The sequence below is a fragment of the Neopsephotus bourkii genome, unplaced genomic scaffold (genome assembly GCF_033783945.1).
Source record: "Neopsephotus bourkii isolate Nb327-2 ecotype Australia unplaced genomic scaffold, CSIRO-AGI_Nbou_v1 NB_1120, whole genome shotgun sequence".
Classification (NCBI taxonomy): domain Eukaryota; kingdom Metazoa; phylum Chordata; class Aves; order Psittaciformes; family Psittacidae; genus Neopsephotus; species Neopsephotus bourkii.
In genome coordinates, this window is record NW_026901606.1 from 3,004,464 (window position 1) to 3,026,761 (window position 22,298).

General features: G+C 34.3%; 1 protein-coding gene across 12 annotated transcripts in view; it reads right to left on the reverse strand.

Moving 5' to 3' along the window:
• The window catches only part of ERC2 (ELKS/RAB6-interacting/CAST family member 2), a 490,267-nt gene that overhangs the window by 252,326 nt on the left and 215,643 nt on the right, over window positions 1–22,298 (reverse strand). For all 12 annotated transcript variants that reach the window (XR_009726824.1, XR_009726822.1, XR_009726820.1 and 9 more), the window contains one exon: window positions 16,430–16,565. Coding sequence is in view for 3 of the 12 variants with exons in the window: in XM_061362415.1 (XP_061218399.1) it covers window positions 16,430–16,565 (136 nt within the window). In the remaining 9 variants the exon portion in view is untranslated. The remainder of the gene's footprint in view (window positions 1–16,429; window positions 16,566–22,298) is intronic.

Genomic DNA, 22,298 nt, shown 5'->3' on the forward strand with positions numbered 1-22,298 from the left:
TACAACTCATAATTTCAGATGATAGCTACAAACTTTTTGTTCAAATTTTGCTGTAATACAAAAATGAGAAACAAAATCTTTGAACTCTCATTTTTCATTCCCTTATACACATACGGTAAAAAGACTTTAACTGGCTATAGAGATTCCTATCCGCTAAGATTCAGAAATAGAAAAGCAGCTCTGGAAAAAAGAGTAAAGAAATAAAGAACGGGGAAAACCATTATGATAATTAGAGTTGTGTGAAACTTGGCTGTTAGGGTATGTATGGTTCATCCAAACCTTTACTTTGGCTTTCACTCATATCCCAACTGTTGCTTTGACTTCTGGGCTTCAAGGAAGCCAAAAATTCCAAGTGAAACATTGCCAAATCCAACATACTTTTGCAGGTTTAGGGTCAAAACCATGCAAACCCACAGAGTTCCTCCTACCATCATAAATCAGGCGAAGTTTGCCAAAATGTTCTATTCTGTTCTGCACAAGCTTTCTCACTAAACTCTTGCCTGTAACATTTACGCTTTTTGCCACCAGTACTGCATTTAGTAACATGATTTCATAGCTTCATATCTTAATGGCTTTCTTATTCTATGACAGTTGACTCTTATTTTTTTTAAAAAACTCTTATGGGGTTTGTTTTTAAATACTATCCAGTTTCCTATGAGTTTACAGGGAGGCATAATCAAAAAACAATTCTTGGCCTTGAAGTGGATGATGCTGAATTTCATTTAACTATTCACTCCCTTCTCCAGGCCTTTTACAAACACACCAAACAGTCACAAGACAAATTCTTACAGGACTTTTGAAAAAACGACTTGTGAACTCATGAGGACTGGCTTAATTTTAGGAAAGTACTTTGCCTCTTTAGTAACATACTATGTTTAGGCACGTGCCCAGAATTCTATTTTTCTCTAAACAATTTCTCTTGATTTGTCCAATACAGATGTCACATACAGAGGCAATTTTCCAAAACGTACCTGGAACCCTTTTTAGAAACAGATGTCACATTAGCCACCTTCCAGTCCTCTGGTAAAAAGGACATTTTAAGCACATTATACAGCAGACTTATAAATCACATCTTCTACCTCTAATTTCCAAGAAATTTAAAATGAAAACTACTTGGATCTGACAGTGACTTGGCTTGACCAAAGGTTACCCTGCTTTGAACAAGAGGTTGAACTTGATGGCCCCCCTTTGAGGTCCTGTCATGGTTTCAACCTGAATTATCCTCTGATCCACTGATCCTATGATGAAGGCATTGTTAATTTTGGTAACTGCTGTCTAATCTTCTCTTCTGTCACCCCACTCTGAGATCAATCTTCCAATACTTTGCCCATAAAAGGATGCTCCAGAAGCAGAAACTACCTAAGTTCCTCTTCTGTGAACACAGGAGAAAGACATTTCTTTCATTTTTTGACCTCATGACCGTATTTTCTGAAAGCACTCTTTATATGTCTTGATTACCTTTGGCTCTTTAGATTCTCTGGCAGACTTCTGCCTTCTGACACTTTGGAAAATGACTAGTTTGAATGCATTTCGTGATTTACTCTTTATTGTGCTTCATGCACTTCATGGTCTGCCTATTTGTGGGTTTTTTTACATTTTACTTGCCAGGTTTTATGATTCTAATTCTCTCAACTGGACAAATTTCATGGGTATTGTTTTGTTTGTTTGTTGTTTGCCTTTGATAGCTTCCTTTGTCCTGCTGTTTAACTACGCTGGTTACTGTTTGGTCTTCCTAAAGCCATTTTTAATAGGTGATATCCATTTCCTCTCAGCCAGTATAATTTATAATTTTCTTTAAATAGTCTTCACGATGCCTGTAAAGCTTTTACTCCTTTGACTGTCCTTTTTCATTTCTTTTACTGCATTCCTTATTTTTGTGCTTATATCCCTTCGTTTTTTTAACAGATACAGTGTATTGCTTGGGGTTTGCAGTTACATTCTTGGTCCCCAGTTTTTTAAACCACGTTTAAACCTAATTTATCATAGCCTAATAGTTCTTTATTTGTCTGAAAATACTATACAACAACAGAGAGTACACTATCAGCCATTAATATCAGTGGTTGTGTCAGCACAGCTGTACCACATTTGTCAACATAAGCTGCATTTTGCTTGCTTTCCAGCTTTACCTCATGAATTGTGAAACTTCATTTACACCAAGGAAAAAAGAAAACCCGCAAGGTTCTCCAAATGGGGCATCTGTCAAGAATATTTCTTTATGGAGAATGAGAATGTATTGATTGTTAAGCATGCACCAAAACAAAATTCTGCAGGGATTCAACGTGGAGAAGCAAGACAAAAATGAAACCATGATACTGCCAACATACATAAAGATATTTGGATCATTTAAAAGATACGGACAATAAAGACAAGGTTTTCTGCAAGTGTTAATGAAGTTTTTGAAAAAGCTACATGACTACAAAAGTGCAGAGGAATAAACAGAACCTTATATATAGATAAACCTCAAGTCAGAATACAAACCAAAATTGGGTCAAATTTTAGATGAATACTGGACAACATTTTCAGATTTCAGGAAAAAAAAAAAAAGTCAGAATATGGCCACTGAATTTGACTGAGACCAAAAGGCCCAGAAAATTCATGTTCTCTTAAGCAGACTTCCATTTTTTCATATTTCAAATATTAATTCTACCAAAGAGAGATTCTTTCCAGAACACACACACATACACAAAACCTCACTTTTTTTTTTTTCCACACAGTGTAACTTCTACATGTATCCAAGCAGTCTACATAATTTCTTAAGCGTAAAGAAACCTGTGGCATTCAGGATTCATACTAGTTTGCAAAAGCTCATATATTCATATTATGGACCTAGTTTGACTCAGATTTTGTTCATTTATGACATTAAAAAGGCAGTAGAAAAGTTCTTTTTTCCTTTTTTGAATACATATTTAGTGATAAAATTTTCATGAAAATACTGACCTATTTTGGGGCATCCTAAAATTCTGAAAAAAAAAAATGAAGTCCTTTGTAACTAGCTCACTGAATTTATTATTGATTAAGCTATTCCTTTAAGGCACAAATGCAATAGTTACATTCTGACTGATTTACTGACTTTCAACCACTGTATGAAACATCTAACCAGCTGGTTTTTTACTCAAAAACTAGACTTGGGAACAATAAATTTGAGGGGAAAATAGAGATTGAAAAAAAAAAAAGACAACAAAAGAAGAGAAGAATGCTACTGCAGGACAATGCTGCACTGGGAAACTGCAGAAATAAACATTCTTTAAATGTCTTCACATGTATTTTATGAGCTGGCTTTTCAAAGCACTACAGCAAAATGAACAGGGAAATCAACATACATGAAATTATCCAGGACAACAGTTATATGAAACTTGCCCTTTTAGCTTTTAAGAAACATCTTCAGGATTTGAGATGTATTATTTCACCTTACTGCCTACTAGGCAATTCAATATATGTTTTACTTTAACAGGTGCACATTTCAATTAGGTAAGGAAAAAATGTAACTTGCAATTGAAAATTGGAATAGAGCCACCTTATAGAACAAACAATAGAGAAGTTAGCTTATGTCAGACAGCTAAGTAGTTAAAAAGTCATACCCTACTACAATGGATTTTAGATATCGTCATGCAGGTATTCCATGAACATATTCATAGTAAAGTTTTCCAGATAGGACACTATTAGGCAATGGTTTGTATGCTAACTTTCTAGTACTCTTCTAATATGCCTATTTCACATTTAGAGAAAAGATACACAAGAGGAGTTTATGATACCAGTTATCCTACTTAAAGCACTAATTATTTTAGTGTTTATCAGTTTCATAACAAAAAGGTGAACAAAGTCATCATGCATAAAGGATTGAGACCTGCTCTGAAAGCATGAGAACCAGACAGCAGCCTTCTAGCAGTCTTTTCTAATGTCTGCATTAAGCAAAGTAATGATATTTGCTATGACTTGGCAGCCAAATGTTCTTATGAAAGAACACCCAGACAGAAAAGCCAATCTTGACAAACCTTATAGCTGACTGCGGAAGGGCTTTCTCACAAATTATAACTCACATCAACAGATCAGATGTAAATGATGAATGACAATGGACTGTTTCCATTTGTACTCGAGATCTGCTTTCTCAATGACCTTTTAAGTTTATTTTTTGTCTGTACGGGGTTTTCTTAATTATTTTTCTCTTTATGTGAAAAATCTTTGTCTGACAAGGCAGTGGCAAATTTCCCATTAACTTTATTAGAGCCAGGAATTCACCCCATATGCACAAAATTTTTTCTTCAAAATGAAGGGACTATAGCATTCATGTGACACACTGCTCACATTGTTGTAATATCCCTTTGAAGTTAAAAAAAAAAAAAAGAGGAGGGGGGATCACACACACCTGGCTTTTATCTTTGTCATAGCTTCTAGATGGATAAATTATGGCAGTTCTCAATATGACAAAGGTATGTGACAGCTAAAGAGTAGGTGTAAAATGCTTCTTTCGTTATGCCAATATGCAACTGTGAAAAGAAACATGACTGGCTCATGCTAAATAATACTGCTTAATAAAACTCCACTCCACTAAAGAACAAATGCGCTTCTAAAAGCATTTCTAATTCACATCACTAAAATATCCAGAAAAATACAAATAATAACTCAAGATTTACTTTTCAGAAGGCAATATGGAAAAAAAAAATCTGCATTCTGTGTCTAGCTTTGGTGTTTAAGATTCAAAGTTAACACTTTTGTAGTTCACCTGCCTCAAACTAATATTTTAAATTAAGTTCACTTTGCCTTACTGACAATTATGAAAGGTGTGGCAGAAATAAACTCTGTATTAAGACATTTGTTTAGTGAAAAAAAATGGGACTTCAGGGGTTTCCATAACCTATCAGGCTTTATCCAAGGTACTTCTACAGAAAGAAATGCAGATTTTTTTTCATGTAGAAAGCTCAAGAGACTGTTTCCAGAGGAAAAAAGAGAAATGGAAAAATACAAACATCAGTAGAGGATCTACAGTTATCTATGGTAGATAGCTGCTTGTTAAAGCAGTAAGGACCTTGCTATAACTTGAAAAAACGGCCTTCTGTAAAATTCAGTATGTTGCACTCCAGTGTTGCAAAGAACCAAACCTTGAATCCATTGTAAAAGCTATCTAAACCACAAATGGCAGTACTCTTCTTTTTCCTCATATGCAGCTACTATAGACCATTCACAGAGAAGCAACAGACCAGTAAAACTACCAGGTTAACAGGGTATGTAGTCTTCCTCATCTTTCACATGCTAAAGAACAATCTTCCAACTGATCACTGAGCCAAAAGCTGTATCAACACCGAAGCAAAAGCTGTGTGAAATTCACCCTCACTAAGTACCTCAATCAGTATCAATTCATTAGGAAACATTTTTCATATCATAAGTAACACTCCATTTCAAATTCTTAACAGTTAACAGTTCAGACCAGTAAATGGAATACGGGACAGATAAAAACTAAGTCTATGTTCCTTAATGGTGCCATCAGCCACCTGGGAAACCTTGCATGTAAGCTTTATTCCTTAATTTATTGCCTCAGTTTCTTTCAATGTATTTGTTACACCTATATTATTTAAAATACTTTGAGATGTATTAATAAACCATGCCTCATCAAATGTGTGGTTTTTTAATTGAATACCTGAAGTTTTACCTTTAGTCACAAATAAGTATTTTCTGGCAGCCTGTGAGTATAGTTTTAACTTGCATTGATTGAAAACCAGCTAGCAACCTGAAATATTGACAATTTACTCTTATGCTTCCACAGTTAATAAGTCAATATCTGAATATGAATTTCCTCCAAATCTGATCACACTCTATTTGTTTAAATTAGAAGTAATTTTCTTTAAATCCAAGATCTGACTGTTCAGCTTGAGATTTGAAAATCACTTCCTTTTTCCCTGACTTATATATTCCACTATCACTAATTTTGCTGGCTAAATTCTGCCCAACTAAACCCTAACAATTCAAAAAAAGGGATTGGAAAAGTGTAAGTGAAATTTGGTCCCAAAGTCTTAGAATGAAATCTGTCTCATGAAAGCTCCTCAAAGCAGATTCATTTACAACAAAGAACTTTAAGAAAACGTTCCAAGGTAGGAGGTAGACATGATTATGTAAAGAAGCACCTTCATACCTTCCTTCTCTTTCCAGTCTGTAGCACAACGTAGTCTGTAAGTAAAATGTATAAGGCTATTATAGAACACTTGTAATGAGAGGTAAGGGCAATAAACCTGGTTTAGTAGCAATCAAACAAAATAATTCTACTTACACTTACCTCAAGCAGAACTTTTGTAACTGACCAGATAGTAACAGGCTTGCATGCTATTCAGAATGATCTATGGAGAGTGACAAACAGCAACAGCTAGCACTGATCACAAACAGGTAAATACAACAAGAGCAAATTGAGGAATTTGCCAGAAATATGAGCTTGATGAAGACAAGTTGAAAATATTTTTGTATTTTCATAAAGGCTATCAACGCTGAACAAAGCATTACGACCCATGGATAAGCTACAAATGTAACAAATTCTGTGGAGATACAGTTTGCATAGAATTTAGCCATTCGTAAGTTGAATATGAACATAGGTACATACTCATATTTTTAGAACATGATTTTTTTTTTGATAGTTTACATATAGGAAAACAGCTTTTATTTGCGAGAACTCAAAATTAAAAAAAAAATCAAAAACACAAAACCTTTTTAAAAAATGCCTAAATTAGAAAATCTATGCCAATACAAATTTCCATTATACTGCTTTTATATTACTAGGTTAAACCACCTATATTAGTCTTACATTGAAGACAGCTACACGAATAGGGTCAGACATTTTATTGCAATTTCACTTTGCAGAATTTCAATCTAAATCATGGGTTTTGTCATTGATTATAATTTATGTAATATAAAGTGTTTAAATACATAAGTTAGTAAAATATTAGACGAGCTATAAGTCAATGTAAAAGTTAAAAATGAACTATATGTGGAATGCTATATTGGACAGTCATGTGCTGAAATACTAACATCTATTATAATGAGGTTATTGATGTAGAGTTGACATATGACTTGATTTGCAGATGCCCTACTGCCTAACCTTTTGCAACTATATCTCAGTGTAAACCTGTGGTAATTATTGCTGGGTAGGGAGAGTTTGTTTAACTGAACTATTTCTTTTGATGCATGTTGAATGTGATTGCCCCCTGGAGACTACAGGAGTCCCACATGTGTGAGTTATTACATAAATATTGAGAGAGAGGAAAAAAATAAAAGGTGTATCACATTAAATTTTTCCTGTTTCCTATTGTTGCAGTTTTGTTTTTTTCCAAAAAAATCTTTTTATTCCTTCCAGTGCCTTGACATATATGCCCTTTTTGACTAACAAATGCATCATTTAATAGAAATAACTGATTTATTCTAAACATAAAATACTTTTCAATGAGGCAGTTCACTAATTTCTAAATAATTATAATAGAACAGTCAAATTTAAGTTTGTTTGCAATCAAGAAGTCCAGATCTTACTCTTGTGTAACTGAGGTCAGTGAATTATCATTACTTAGCATGGGAAAACATTACGTATTTAACTTCACCGTAGAAACTGAGAAAGATGAGAAACTCAGTATTCAGATTTTCTGATATGGGATGCTCTAGAAGTATGTATAATAGTACAAAGGTTAAATTGTCAGTCATATATAATGTTCTATAACACTGCTTACTTGGTTAAAAATCCAAAAGTAATAAATTTGGATAGTTCTAAGAATAAAATTCACGTTAGGTTATATATACTCATGTAACAATTCTCTAGACAAAAGAAAGGACATGACAACTACATACAACAGTTGTACTGATAATTTTCTACTGGCTACACTTTTTTTATATGATAGATGGTTAGACCAACAGCACAGAACACTGAGTCACTTCTTGTCAACATACTAATAACGACAAAGAAAAAAAGATTTAAGAGACTGAGTCTAGTAGAAACTGACCCCCAAGTGAGATTTTCACAGATTATCTATAGGGAAATTTTATAACAAAAGTAGTTTTGGCTTCTGGGGATTACACTGAACAATGAAAACAAATGTCAAACAAATCCCCCAAAGAAAAAACCCACTTCTGGTATTGATCCTCAGACCTACCAATCAACCTTCCTGCCCTCTGTAGACTCTCAGATACTTTTCTTCATCTGAAACCTTTTAGAAATATTTTCTTCAACATAATCTTAAACTACTGGCTGAAGTTCAACACACGTCTCAGCAACACATATGGAATTTATCCACAACTTATGGAACTTCCACAGGCCAAGGAAGGAAAATTCCTAAACGTCCATCCATGTTTACAATCTGAATTTATATTTATATTATGTGAGAAATCTGAAGATACACACACTAGCTGTGTCTTCAACAGTCTAATGTCTGTTTTAATTTATTAGTCTGATTTCTGCATGCACTTCTAATCTGGTAATCATTTATTAATACAATGCACGATACTGTCACCACTTACTTTTTTTCTATTACCCACTGCCTGAGTCTTCACCCAAAGATTTATTTTCTTTTATTGGTTATCAATGCATCACAGGAAAGACAGTTTTGTTAAGTCCTACTTTTTAAAAATGTCTATTAAAAATCCATGTTCAGCCACATGAAAATGACAGCTTTAAATAAATGCTGTTCCTGCCTTTTTCTTAGAGAATCACAAGAGAAAAAAAATGTTCCCTGAGCTGTGGGAAATTTATAATAAACTATACATTTTGCTGAAGGCTGGACATTTTTGAGGTTGGAGTTACTAGCTACACTCTACCTTGGCAAAATCCAGCTATAATTAGACCAGCGGAGAAAAAATAAAGTACCTATGAACGTATCACTAATGCACACACTATCTTAATCTATTGTGCTAGGTTTTTGCCATTTGCTAATACATAACTCTTGCTTTATAAGGGTAAACCTATTTGATATGTACATGAATACTAATTATCTTACAAACTGACCAAACTTCAGTTGAAGCACTCAAAGACGAAACTTTACAGTCCCCAAGGAACCTACAGTTTAAAAACAGAAGCATACAAAAACATGTTTGAACAAGAACAAATTGAAGAGCATTCTGTAGATGTGTTACAGAAAACTAGCATAAAATATTGACTTTTCTATTTCTTTGTATGTTGGTTCATTAATGTAATACACTATAAGTGGAAAACTTAGCCAAACAGAATTTAAAGGTTGCTCACCTGCACTTGGAATCAATTCACTTGTTAAAAAGTATTTGCAACAGCTTTAACAAATGTACCTAGTCATAAAAATTACCATTTTGTAGGAAACACTGGAAATAAGGTTGTTGTAAATATCTTTGCATGGGCTACGATCATAAACAGGGTATCTACAGCACAAGACAATTACAGTCCTCAATTTTAAATGTCAGTGCATCATTAAGCTTCTGCTTTAACTAGAAAATATCTGGTAAAACAAGTTTATACTACAACCATAATAAAGATAAGTTTATCTTCTGTATTTTTCACAAACACATCCATGGGAGCCTTAAAAAGAGAACTTCATTGTAGGTGTAGCTTATCCCATTTTCTGAATTTGTCACTGAGCTAGTTCCGAATCCTTGTGATTCTTTCTTAACTTACACAAAGAGTGAAAGACTTCTTGCAGCTGGCTCTTACACAGACTTGCAAAAAGCTCAACTTTTGTTTCAAAATACTTGTACCCAATAGCAGAAATCTTAACAAGAGGTTAAGATGCACCACAGGCCATATCTTATCCTTTGTCTTGCCTCTGAATACATTTCCAAAAGTTTATCTTCATGATGCTGCATCTGTGTACTTTCATTGCTCATAATATTAAGAAAGGACAATCAAGAGTGGTCACCTACTTCCCCTTTGCCCACAACTGAATGAGAAAGGAGCAATTCTCCTTATCAGAGCTAGACCACAATGTGTGTTTCACCACACATAGTAGAAATCAGAAGGGAATGGTGCAAAAGTCAAAGTCCAATCTTATCTCCATCTTTCCCTGCAAAATGACCAGCCTTCTAAAGACAGAAACATAAAAAAAATCTCCTAAACACTCAGCATTAAAGCCTTCCTTTATAGAGAGGTATAGGTTCACCTTTGGATGCATGCTTAAAATAAAATTCATTTTTAATATGGTAACTCATGATTTTAACTTCTTAAAAGGTTGCATTTTCTCACTGCATATGCATTTCAGAACTAATAATACAAAGCTGTGTGCTTACGCAGTGAATTCTCTCCTGCCTTATGTCAGCTACATACACTAACGCCTGTCTGCATAACAGTCACCATTGTTTCCTCTGTATCTGAACTGATTACACTGCTCTGTTCAGTTTTATTTGAAAGACTTCAGCTCATTCCCTAGCTTCCTCTTTTTATTAATATTAGAGTTTCAAAGTTTTTGAGACAAGGCAGTAGAAAATACAATGCATTAATAGAAAAATCATAGTTAATTCATTTCAGGTATACCCTTTGTTTAGGCAATGCTTCTATTTTATTTTAAGAAGCACAGAAATAACATTGCAATGTGTAATGTCTTCAGTGTATTTTGTATTTCTGGAACTACTATGGAGATTAAAATTATATGCTGAAGCACAGAGCAAAAAATAAAGAAACAAATCAATTTTCAGGATTCATGATGACTAGCTGTTATATTTCTGAAGAGCTATTTTTAGGCTCTGTAAGGCATTATAGATATTCACATGGCAAGAATCAGCAGTAATATTAACTACCCAGTTTTTCTATCTCTTTTCATAGGACTTTCTCCTGATTATGTTTTATTCATTACCTAAGAGGAAATTTCCAGCCAGTACAAAACAACTGAAAAGCAAGAATTCTTGCCTTGCCTCAGTATGTCCAGTGACAAGCCAAGGCTAACATGTTGGACTCTGTTTAAAAAGAGACATACTTACACCTGGAAAATGTATGTGTCGTTCGCAATTTGTTTCACAGGCTTAGAACATTGATCAAGCTGCCTATATATAATATTCAAAATCAATGAGAACTACACATTGTCTCACTCAAAAACTGTTTAAGTGAAATATCTCTTTTCAGCGTCTGGATTTCTACCCAAAGAAAATCCAAGCCACCTAGAAGAGAATTGGGACAAACAATCCAAGCACTTAAAACATTAGGAGAGTCAAAAATTTTCCCAGCAGATAAAACAGAGGAAAAGGTAGAAGCACTTGGAAGTTGTGTAGGTCAGAGCAGATTACGGTACTAAACTTTTTAACTTTAAGGCTCATCCCCGAGTGTCTCTTGTGACATGCATGCACTGGACAGTTTGCATAAAGTTTCTACAGAGAAGTGTTTCTGGACTTAGTACAGATGTGATTCCATAAGGTTTGATTCACCTATGAAATCCATAATTTACATTTACGAAAGGTATGATCAGACAAAAGTGTACATTTGATTTGCTTTGATTATAGCAGGTTTGAAAATCAGGATCAAAACCAAACCCATTCAAGTTTTCAATGTTATGCAAATGTTTTCCTTCTCAGTTCTGCTGAGATAACAGTGTTACTGGAACAAACATGTTCCATACAAGAATCAAGTAAAATGCATCTCAGGAAATAAACACCTCGTATCATTTCAATATCCTGCAAAGAGATTTGAGGAATCATGTACAACTTTATAACCCGTCTCTTAGCTCAGCATTTCTCAAAAAGGCTTATCTTTTTAAGACAGTTGAAAAAAAAAGAAGAAAAAAATGAAGTCATGTTAGATACACCATTCTCAAAAAATTTCATGATAAAGTGTTCGAGGGCCAGCTCTCCTGCTGTGATGCCTTATGTAATATATGACCATCATGTCTGGCAAGATTTGCACAGCTCTGCCCTTGATTTGTGGAAGGAAAAAAGCATAAAACCGTACAACTATTCTTCATTCCCAAGAATTAATCTGAAGTCTGGCTCCCTGATGTTTCCAATTTTACAGAGATCCAAATAACCCCCCAAAACCACACCTGAAGCATCACTCACAATTACAGCTGATAGCTCAGGGAGACCAAAGTGAATGCCCTCCCCAGGCATCCCAGGGTGCTCTCCATCACAGCAGCAGCCCTGGAGTGCTGTCAGATGGGGCCATGAGAGACCCAAACCTGACCTGCAAGCACTGATGGTAGGATATGAGCCAGTTTTGAGAGCCTTTTATCTAAAAAGATAGTGAAAAGTGTCACAAATATACACAATGCTACAAGCCCCAGGAACTATTTCACACTACTGAAGCTTCAAAGAATCTACAGATTTCTGAAGTTCTTCAAACCTAACAGAAAACAAATGGACAGCTCAATGGGAAGAGCTTCAGCCCCTGCTTGAACTGCACAAAATGGATGGCACTTCAACTGACTGCTTCAGTTGCCCTGAATGGCCCATTGACAGTTATACTAGTTTTCTTACTACAACTTTTCCAACACTTGAGACTTGGCTGGAGTGAATGTAATTTGACTAGTATAATTGTTCTTGAATTCTCAGCTGCTTACCACAGCTAGCCAACAAATATAATTATTACATCAGGACAGAGAATTTTAGGATATACTTTACCCTAACAGCTCAATACGTCATTCACAAATGTAACAAGTACACCATAGACATAAGCATTATGTGTTACAGATGCCTATACATATTGGATGCTTCTACTAAACATAGTAGAAGGTATTATAAACAGTAACAAGAAAAGTTGGTCAGATCCCTATGGTTTACTAAATTCTGAATTCAATATTTATTGAAATACTAATTAATTTTATTTTTTAATTAGCAAATGCATACATACTCTCAGAAACTTGTTTCCAAAGTAGATCGTATATCTCATATCATGTCTACCCATAAATCCTGCCTCACTTAAATCCTTAGATCACTACAGTTACATTTTAATAATTCTATATATTATTTATAAACAGAAATTTAATACCAAGACTGAACAAATATTCCACTCTGTCAGATTATTCATCTAGTCAACTCTTACGTCCCTATTTGAATTCTGTGTATGTTCAGTTTCTGTTTTGCTTCTTGAGGGAAGTATTGTATCCTTGGGTTGGTAGGAAAGAAAATAAATTTGCCTGTTACATACTGCATTATATGTATCCTTTTGAAGACATGCCTAAATAAATTCAAATCTAGAACACTCACAAATGTAGCTGCATACTCAGGCTTGCATACTCACACCTGCAGGTGTGTTCCGTTCCTGCAGCCACGCATTTGTGGCTAAATATTACAGCAGTAAACAACTATCTTATGCCAGATACATGAAATAGTTTTATGTGACCATGTACAAAAGCCTCAGATCAAAATCACCCTGAAAGAGCAAGCCATAGAAACCGATCAAAATTACGACTGCATCCACAGTGCTCTTGATCAAAATTTTTAAGAGGAACAACTTGCATTTTCTGGGAAGAAACTCCAGGGAGAGTGAGGGGTATTTTAAACAACTCTCGGGAAAAATTTTCCTTTTTATACTCTGGAGCTTCAGAGTTTGGTTGGCTTTTTACCAGTCAACCACCTACTTCTCAGAGTCATCATATATGAACAAGACTTGATGCTCTCACATAGTATTTGTAAGTACTCTACACATATAAAACAAACAAAACATATCAGTGAAAAACTCTGAATCAAAATACTCTCCACACGTCAGAGTCATGTTACCTCCACTATTCAGTGTCAACCTATTTATCTGCAAGATTCACTGTGGCATTTCTGGAGAACAAATAAAAGCTCCCAACATCTTGCAATGATAAGGAAACCTCAAGCTCCCAACATGTGAGGCAGGGACATGTTTCCATCAGATATAGTATCATGAGATTTTACTGGAAGAATTAATTTTGTGACTAATTTTCAAAAGCAATCCCTAAGGAACTTCCACACAGAATAACAATTCCTTAATATCAAAAGAACATTAAAAAAAAAAAAAAAAACCCAAATGCTACCACTGCCCCATTTTCCTTAATCTTATGAAAGAAACAATCATACATTGTCATCATTGGCAAACAAGCCATTTTCGTTTAGGTGGATTTGCTTCCTCTGTGATCCATGCAGTGACAGCCAAAGTCACTAAAAAAGCAAACTGCAACGAGAGAAACACATCCAGCCCTACGTGAACACAATGGTCAATAGTAAGAAATATTCCAAATGGCATGGGAATAAATAAGCCAAAGAAATGAGAAAACATTTCAGATACAGGAAATTCAACAACTAATTATGGCAGGAAACTGAAGAGAGCAGCAGATTCCCTATTTTGACTATGCCAAAGACATCAGGATTTGCTGTACCAGCATGCCAGCCACACAGACAACCAATACTCATTTCCTCCTCTTGTTCATGTAGCTACTGAATGAAGAGTTAGGGAATGCAAAGCACCTACTAATAGGCAGAAACAGCTGGGATCCCCTCTTTTTCACTTTCCCAGCAGCTCAGGAAGCATAGGATGGGCCACAACACCAACACATAGATACACACATTACTGACAGTAGCATGTTGAAGTACACAATATTTAAATATTAATATTTTCAGGAATAATAACAGAGAAGTAACAGTTTTTACTCAGCTAGTTTTCATAAACTGCTCTTAGTATATAAATGCTTTATAGCAAATGAAAAGCGCAGAAGAGCTATGCACCAGGCAAGGTTTTCTCTTCCTAAATCCAGGCTGTTCAGCCATGCTGCTTCCATTTGGTAGACCCAGTCTCATCACACGACTTGAAAGCTTCTAGTATAGCAGTTACATCAAAGACTGCTAGGAATGACTTCTGTTCTCTAGTGATCACACCACTCTGATAGAGCTTTATCTTTTCAGTATTATTTTGGAAATTGAATTCATTTACTTTACTGAGGCACATTAATTATAACTACTTGCTCAACACTGAATTTAATTTTGATATGTCATATTATCAGACCAAATACTTCATAAGGTGTCATTCCTATATCTAGTGCAGTGGAATGCATGGTGATGCAATCAGTATGTAAAGACCAGGATGATAAAGTATATGTAACACTATACAGATGCATAAATAATGTATCATTTCCTGAATTTGATTATGACGTTTTTGCCACCAAAGGCTTGAAGACAGGTGTTGGCCTAATCTCTCCATTTTGCATATAGGAACATATGACAAATACAGTACCACATGAAGCATGTGAGGGTCAAATTTCATCTACTGGAAATTTTCCAGAAACCCATTAGATTAACCAGATCAAAGCCAATTTGCACTGTAAATTAGACTTGCCTAAGAACACTGGGTATGGAGACATTGATGATGCTGACAGAAATCTGTACTTCACAGTTTTTCATGGTCAGATCTTGGAGAATAATTTAGAAGTCAAGCATCAAACTTGGTTTGTGGCCTTTAATACCAATGCCCTAGACCACACAATGTATCATTTAACCAGATCAGCTAATTATTTTTCAAATCTCAATGCCTGAACTTAAAAACTTGCAAACTGTAAAAATTCTCCTGGAATAAGTTTCAAAGCCTATCTTAAATAAAAAAGAGATATAGGGAAACATTTTTCTTTTTCCGACTGTAAATAAAATGCTGATGTAGGAGCTGTGCAGTAATGATTGTAAGAGATCTGTCAAATGAGACAGCTATAGCTGTCCCGAGTACTCCTCTATGCTACATATAAGTACATATGATAAAAGTGATCTTTGGTGAGGATTCTAAATTTACCATTAATTACCCTGTTAAGCAATCTATGCTCACCCTTTGAACCCCCTACATATGCACATAGAGAGTCTTAAGATCAAATCACACTCCTTAAATGATCTGAGTATGCAACCAGATGATGGTATTCCTGCTGATACATAATTTCACTTTCAGACAGTGGAATTTAAATTAGAGAGCTACATCTAAAAGAAACACAGAACAGGAAGGGGCTTACGGTTCTCAAATGTTATTGCATTCAGTCTCCACACTGGAAAATATGGTGGAATTCATTATACAATTGAATGCGCTTGAAAAACTGGTTTCTATTTTACAGAGATAATCACCTAGATGTCAATCTCTGACCAATAAGAAGAAAATAAATAAAACAAAATCACAGCACGCTATTATGTGATACTCAGACATGCTGAAGTTCTTAACCAGATTATATTACCTCACTATGGCTTGTAGATCTAATGCTGTGAAAAGCATAGAAGTAGAATCCAGAAAGGATAATTAACCTTCTGTTTTCTGACTTCTCAAAAGAAGCCATAATGACTTACTTGCTTCTAAATAAGCAAAACACAATCCTTATGAGGAGAGGGCTTCAAATCCTATTGTTTTTACTCCTCACCATTAAGTAGCAAAAATTTCACAGATGCAACTGAAGTCAGTAGAGCATCCCCCAGCAGGAAAGGAGAGAGCCATCAGCTCTTTGTGGGAAGAGATTCATTACACATCCTAGAAGACACACAGTGAAACAGAAGTGTACTCTGATGGTTTTAAAACCCAACTGAAAAATAAACTCACCTGTAAATGTTGAGCATTGTCAGTCATATTGTCCTCTCGCCTACGAACTTCTTCCAACAACTGTGCATTCTTCTTTTTTTCCATTTGCTGATTGTGCTTCAGATTGGCAACCTTCTTGTTCTGGTCCTTCATATGTCTAAGAATTGCATACACATATGCATTAGCGTTAATGACTACAATCACCTCTTTCTCTCTACAAATTAACTTGTGACTATAACACAAGACTGATTGTTCAACACAGATACAAGTATTCCTACTATCAGACGTAAACAATACAACTTCATCTTGTTTTCAAGACAGCATATGAAGAAAGCTATAATACCAGCAGATTATACAATAATAAAGCAGTTATTCAGGCCTTCAGGATTTTTTCTTTTTTACCATTTGCTCACAAATACTCATACATGTTTTAAGCACTATGAAGAACATTTTTTGTTGTAACAAAGAGAGATTATCCAACAATCCTTACACACTCAGTGAGTTCAGGACAATTTTAATGGGTGCTCTAAGCAGCATTAATTTCAAAGGAAGCAGAAGGTGAAGGTGATGACTAATGTATGTTGTGAAATTCTGGTTTTGAAAACCTGGACTATAAATACATCTTTTCTGAGGAATAAAGTGAGATGGAGTAGAAGGTCAGGTCATAAATATGCCATGAAGAATAAATGATGACTTTACAGATAGCTTTGCACATAACAAAAACATCACATTTCTACCTTTTTTAATAATAAGACTTCTTTCTTTCTAAAAAATATTATCAACAAATAGATTTCTGAGCAACTTCCAGATTTTCCTCTGTTAAGGCTGTACTCCAGTAAAAAAAAAAAAAATTAAATTTTAATTGTTTCAATGTTTAATTATCTTTTACTGTGGATGTTATTCATTAAGTTACCAGAAGCTTTCCTGATTCTGATACTTAGCATGCATCCTTTTAAGAAAGAAGGCAAGATAATTTTGCCTGGCAGGCACTGAAAAAACATCCTTGTTTTCTACCTGCTTGGATTCTTAAATATTATTTTCCTGACTTTCTCTGACTTTGAGGAATTTGCTGCCTTTTATCTACATAAAGTCACGTGCAAATTCCTAATGAGCTTTACTCACTAATCCTATTCTGGCAAATGAAGAGAATATTATTTAATCCCCAAAAGGATCACTGAAAATGTCTCTGTTCCTTCCACATTACGATTTTCAGTGGGAAAAAAACCCAAAAATTGCAAAATACTTTTCCTGCACTGATTTTATTATGCTAAAGGAACTAGGACATGTTATATTTACTTCCATGGCTGGTTTCTTTGTCCTGTCACTAGGGTTTTTTTGACTACTTATTTATACTGAAAAATAAAAATGAATCTATAGTCAATAATTGTTACCATGTAATTAAAAATTCTTAGATGACACTTCATTAAAAGTTTATAAGTACAGTACATAACAGAAAAGCTAATCTATTACCAGTAAAACAGTAACTACAACTTGCCTATAAAAAAAGTGGGTACAACTAATTCAAATGAAAATCTCTGCTTTTTTAAAGAGTCTACATCAAGCTAATAGACTATTTTTTAAAGACAAGTCTGAATTACTTGTCAAATCCCCAAATTAAAGAATAAATAGCACATTACACAATGATCAGAGGAAACCTGCCTACATGAGACCTACCTCAATAGACCTGGGAGTATAACACAGATCACGAGTAGTTTATCACAGAGTTTTAAGAATAGTTAAGTTTCTTCAAGACTCTTAGAGTGATGCCCTTTGTCTTTCTCAATCAAGTATTCAAATACATATTAGATGCTCTGTGCAACTCCAGGTGAAAATCAGTTCTCTTCCATGTGACATGGGTCCATGTAACTTAATTATAAATATTGACCTAATCAGCATATAACCAAAATGAGTATCAGAAAAAAATTACTTTCAAAACATCATATATAAATGTGGTATTTGGCAGAAATTTTGGTGGTGTAATATGACTTTGTGCTGTTAAAATATAAAATGGTTTCCAACCTAATGCTGAGTAAATGATAGATTAATTTATATTTAATCTGCGTATTAAGTTCAATTTTATGCCAACGCTAACTGCTTCTTTCATCACCCTTCCCTCACACAACTTCCCATTTCAGTTTCTGTCTAATGCCACACTGAAAAGTAGAACATGGTAAAGCTGCAAAGGAAAACATCTGGTGCCTGTGATATGCAAAATCTTGACGAGAAGGAAATAAAAGAAAGCTGTATCCTAGCCTCTCTCTCTTCCACAACTGACTACACGCCTATGGAAATGAAAAGAAAATGCTACAGTTAAAAATCCTTAGTAGGTTTTTTTAGGCCTGCATTAAAGGTACAGGAGGAGTTCTTGAGAGGAAATAAATACAAGACCACATTCCCAACTCTTTTTTCTTTTTTAAACAGCAAATATACCGATTATACATCAACATAGTCCATAATCCAGTGTCTTTTTTCTAATACATTTCCTCTGGTATTTTTTCACATCACTCTGCTTCTGAAATGCTTTTGAATAAAGCAGAAGATCAGACTAACAAAAACTTATGCACAAGAAATAGAATAATATTTGAGAAAAATACATAATTGTCACAAAATATCATATTACCATTTTTTTTTAATATTTTTATTATTACCATTATTACCATTACCTTTATTATTATTTTATATATTTATATATAATATATATTATATTTTTATTTATTTTTATTTTTATTTATTTTTATTATTACCATTACCATATTACCATTTTATTGCCATAAAATATCCACAGAGTTTATTATCTATGCTGGTGCACATAGCTGAGTCTACACTATTCTTTATCATGAGGAATTAGTTTAATGTGTTCTGCTACACTTTTTCAATTTAAACCTGTAAGACCACAAAGTTCATTAGATAGAATAAAATAAAATATTACCGTTAAAGATGGTCACCTTCAAAATCTGAAATGCATGCTGTGGGGGGTCTGGGCAGTAGAACTGATCTTACCATCACACACTACTCATATTCAGGTACTAAAACACATGCAAAAGTATTCTTTGCTTGATAGTCTAAGTGCTCCAAATCACTTAGATGAAATCCACTGCTGATTTTCCACATTGTTACAGTTCATGTTGAAGCTTGCTATGCATTCTCTTTTACAGTGAGCTTAAAGAAATGATGTTCTGAGCAATGCCTACATCTGTTTCCCTCAGCATCCAACAACTTTTCCAGTAAAACGGCTTAGACAGCCAATATAGGAATCAATAAACTGTAGAAGCAATACTTCCCAATACTGCTGAAGAACCATCAAACTATAACTGCTAAATCTTTAGGTATATTAAGAATACCACAGATCCAAACAGGGCAGATGAAGGGAAAAAGGCAAAAAATTCTTATACAGCCCTACAGCTTTGTCTTTTATGAAGTCTGAACCAAAGAACCTAGAGACCCTATTTTTTCTTCTATTTTATTTATTTTACTATTTTTTTTTTAGTTGAAACATTTTTGAAAGAAATAGACATCAGTATCCTGGATACTGATACCCAGCTCCTTGATTAGCAGAAAGACAAATATCAAAACAGCAGCAGCACTTAGTTCTTGCTGTTATTAATATTTATAATTGTAATGACTAGCTTTACTTCATTTGTGGCTTTTTCTTGTTCATCTGGAACAGCATACAAATTGATCTCACAGTTCTAACTACCTATGATTCCTTCAGTCCAACTTTCTAGAATAAATATTAACATTTAGTTTCTGCATATATGAGTATCTTTCAGATTTAATTTTACAGTAGTGTGTAACCGTTGTCTGAACTCCAATGCTTTCATCTCTGATAGCTATAGAAAAATCACGCTATTTCATTAAATTCCCAGGTTTAATTAGCCACCTGGGTACCTTGGCCAAAAAGCTGGTAATGTCAGCCAAAAAAAAATGTTACGTGCCCAGTACAGCCTTTACCCTATTTCATAAAGACTTTTTTCCCCTCAAAGCATCCAAAAAATGCAGACATGCAAAATACTCCCAAGACCAAAATCTGTAACATTTCCTAAAGAAATATATCTGCAATAATTTTTATCACTTTAAACAGTAACACAATGGGACCTGGTGTCTATCAGTCAATCAAAAAATTCTCCAGTGTGCTGGGAATCTGCACTCCTTAATAAATAAATCTAAAAAAAAAAAAAAAAAAAAAGCTTACAAAAAAATGTTTTTTTAAGGAAAAAAATAAATACAACAATTTAGTCAAAACAAGAAACTTCTATAAAATTGGGAAGTCTCAAATACAGATTTTAAACTTTAATCCAGTCCCATGTCTTAAATAATTAACCATCTTCAACTATTGCTCCAGGCAAGCACTGAGGAGAATATCACCATTATTTGAAAACAATTATTTTTAACAGGTAATCTCATTCTCCTTTATAAATAGTCCACACCTTTACAAATGATGCCATAACATTTTACTAGGCACTATCTCAGTAGCTAGTCATGCAGAAGACCTGATCCCTGTAAATCCTATCCATGTGAATGCCCATTCTAAACCACATTACTTCAGTAAGACTCAGTGGAAACATTCACAACTGTCTTAAAAATGACAGTACACATAGGTTCCCATTTAATTTATTGTGTCAAGACTAAAACAAAAGCATAAGGATAACTTTAAAATTCAGATCCAACTCCAATGGAATCCGTAAGATAGAATTTCCATTAAGATATGAGCAATGTTAAGTATCATTTCTGTCATTTTCCTGGAATACAAATGTGTTTGCTACTAAGATCTATAAACCCGAAAAACAAAGACAGGTTAGACTCTGTAAACATCACAAGACATATTAAGAAGGTTACCAACAGATACATTCCTCACACAAATATGCAAGGACACAGAGTTTATTCACAGACAACCCTAAGGTGGATTTGTCTGAGGAAAACAGGTATTATCGTGATATGAAAAGATATAGTTATGACACACTGAAATTCTGATATGACAATGAAAACATAACATACCTCAAATAACCATCATTTTTCTAAAAAAAAAAAAAAAAAAATCCTTTCTGTTTGACTGCTAAATTAATTTAATAAGTTAAACTCTAGCCATTTAACTTTTCTCGTTGTTATGTTTATTTTGCTTTGGTTGGTTGTTTTTTTTTAAAAATCCAGATTCTATAACCTAAAGAATTCTTTGCATCCAAGATGTTATTTCAAATTTGAGATTTTATCTTATTCTTAGTCTTTCTTATTTTGTTTTTATTACCTAATATAACCGTCATAATGATAAGAAGTTAAAGAATACCCTAAATGCAAAACCAAAAGCAATCATTCCAACCATTAAGAAATTATTTGCTTTGACATAGCCAGCATGTGCAACAGAGCTTGGCTTCAAAAATACTTTTACTCTTCCTCCCTTGATGGCAAAAATTATACTGGGCCTGACTTTTTTAATGATGGAGATGATGCTCAAAAGCTAGCCAGACTCCTAAGTTCATATGTTCTGGTCCAAATCATTCATCTAAGGAAGAAAACAAATGAAAATTCCTTGACATATAAAATAATATCAATATTTTATTTCCTCAGCATTTTGTCTTTTTCCCTGTAAATGACATCTACTGACTGCAAAATTGCAAGCCATTTCACCATTGTATGCAATGAATTTGTCTGAGAGATCTACTGACTAGCAAACATGTCACACAGCAACATAGAATGTAACTATTTATTGCTAGTGCATTTGCTAAGAGTGAGAAAACAATTAGTATGTCCAAAGCTGCAGAAAAGAAAAGTATTCCTCACTGAAGTAAAGTGTGTCACAACTGCAGTACCAAAAAGCAAAAACAAAGGTACAAAACCTGGCTCTCCCAGAAGGGAATCTTCAAAACATAAAAACATATATATGGTGCAGGCCTGA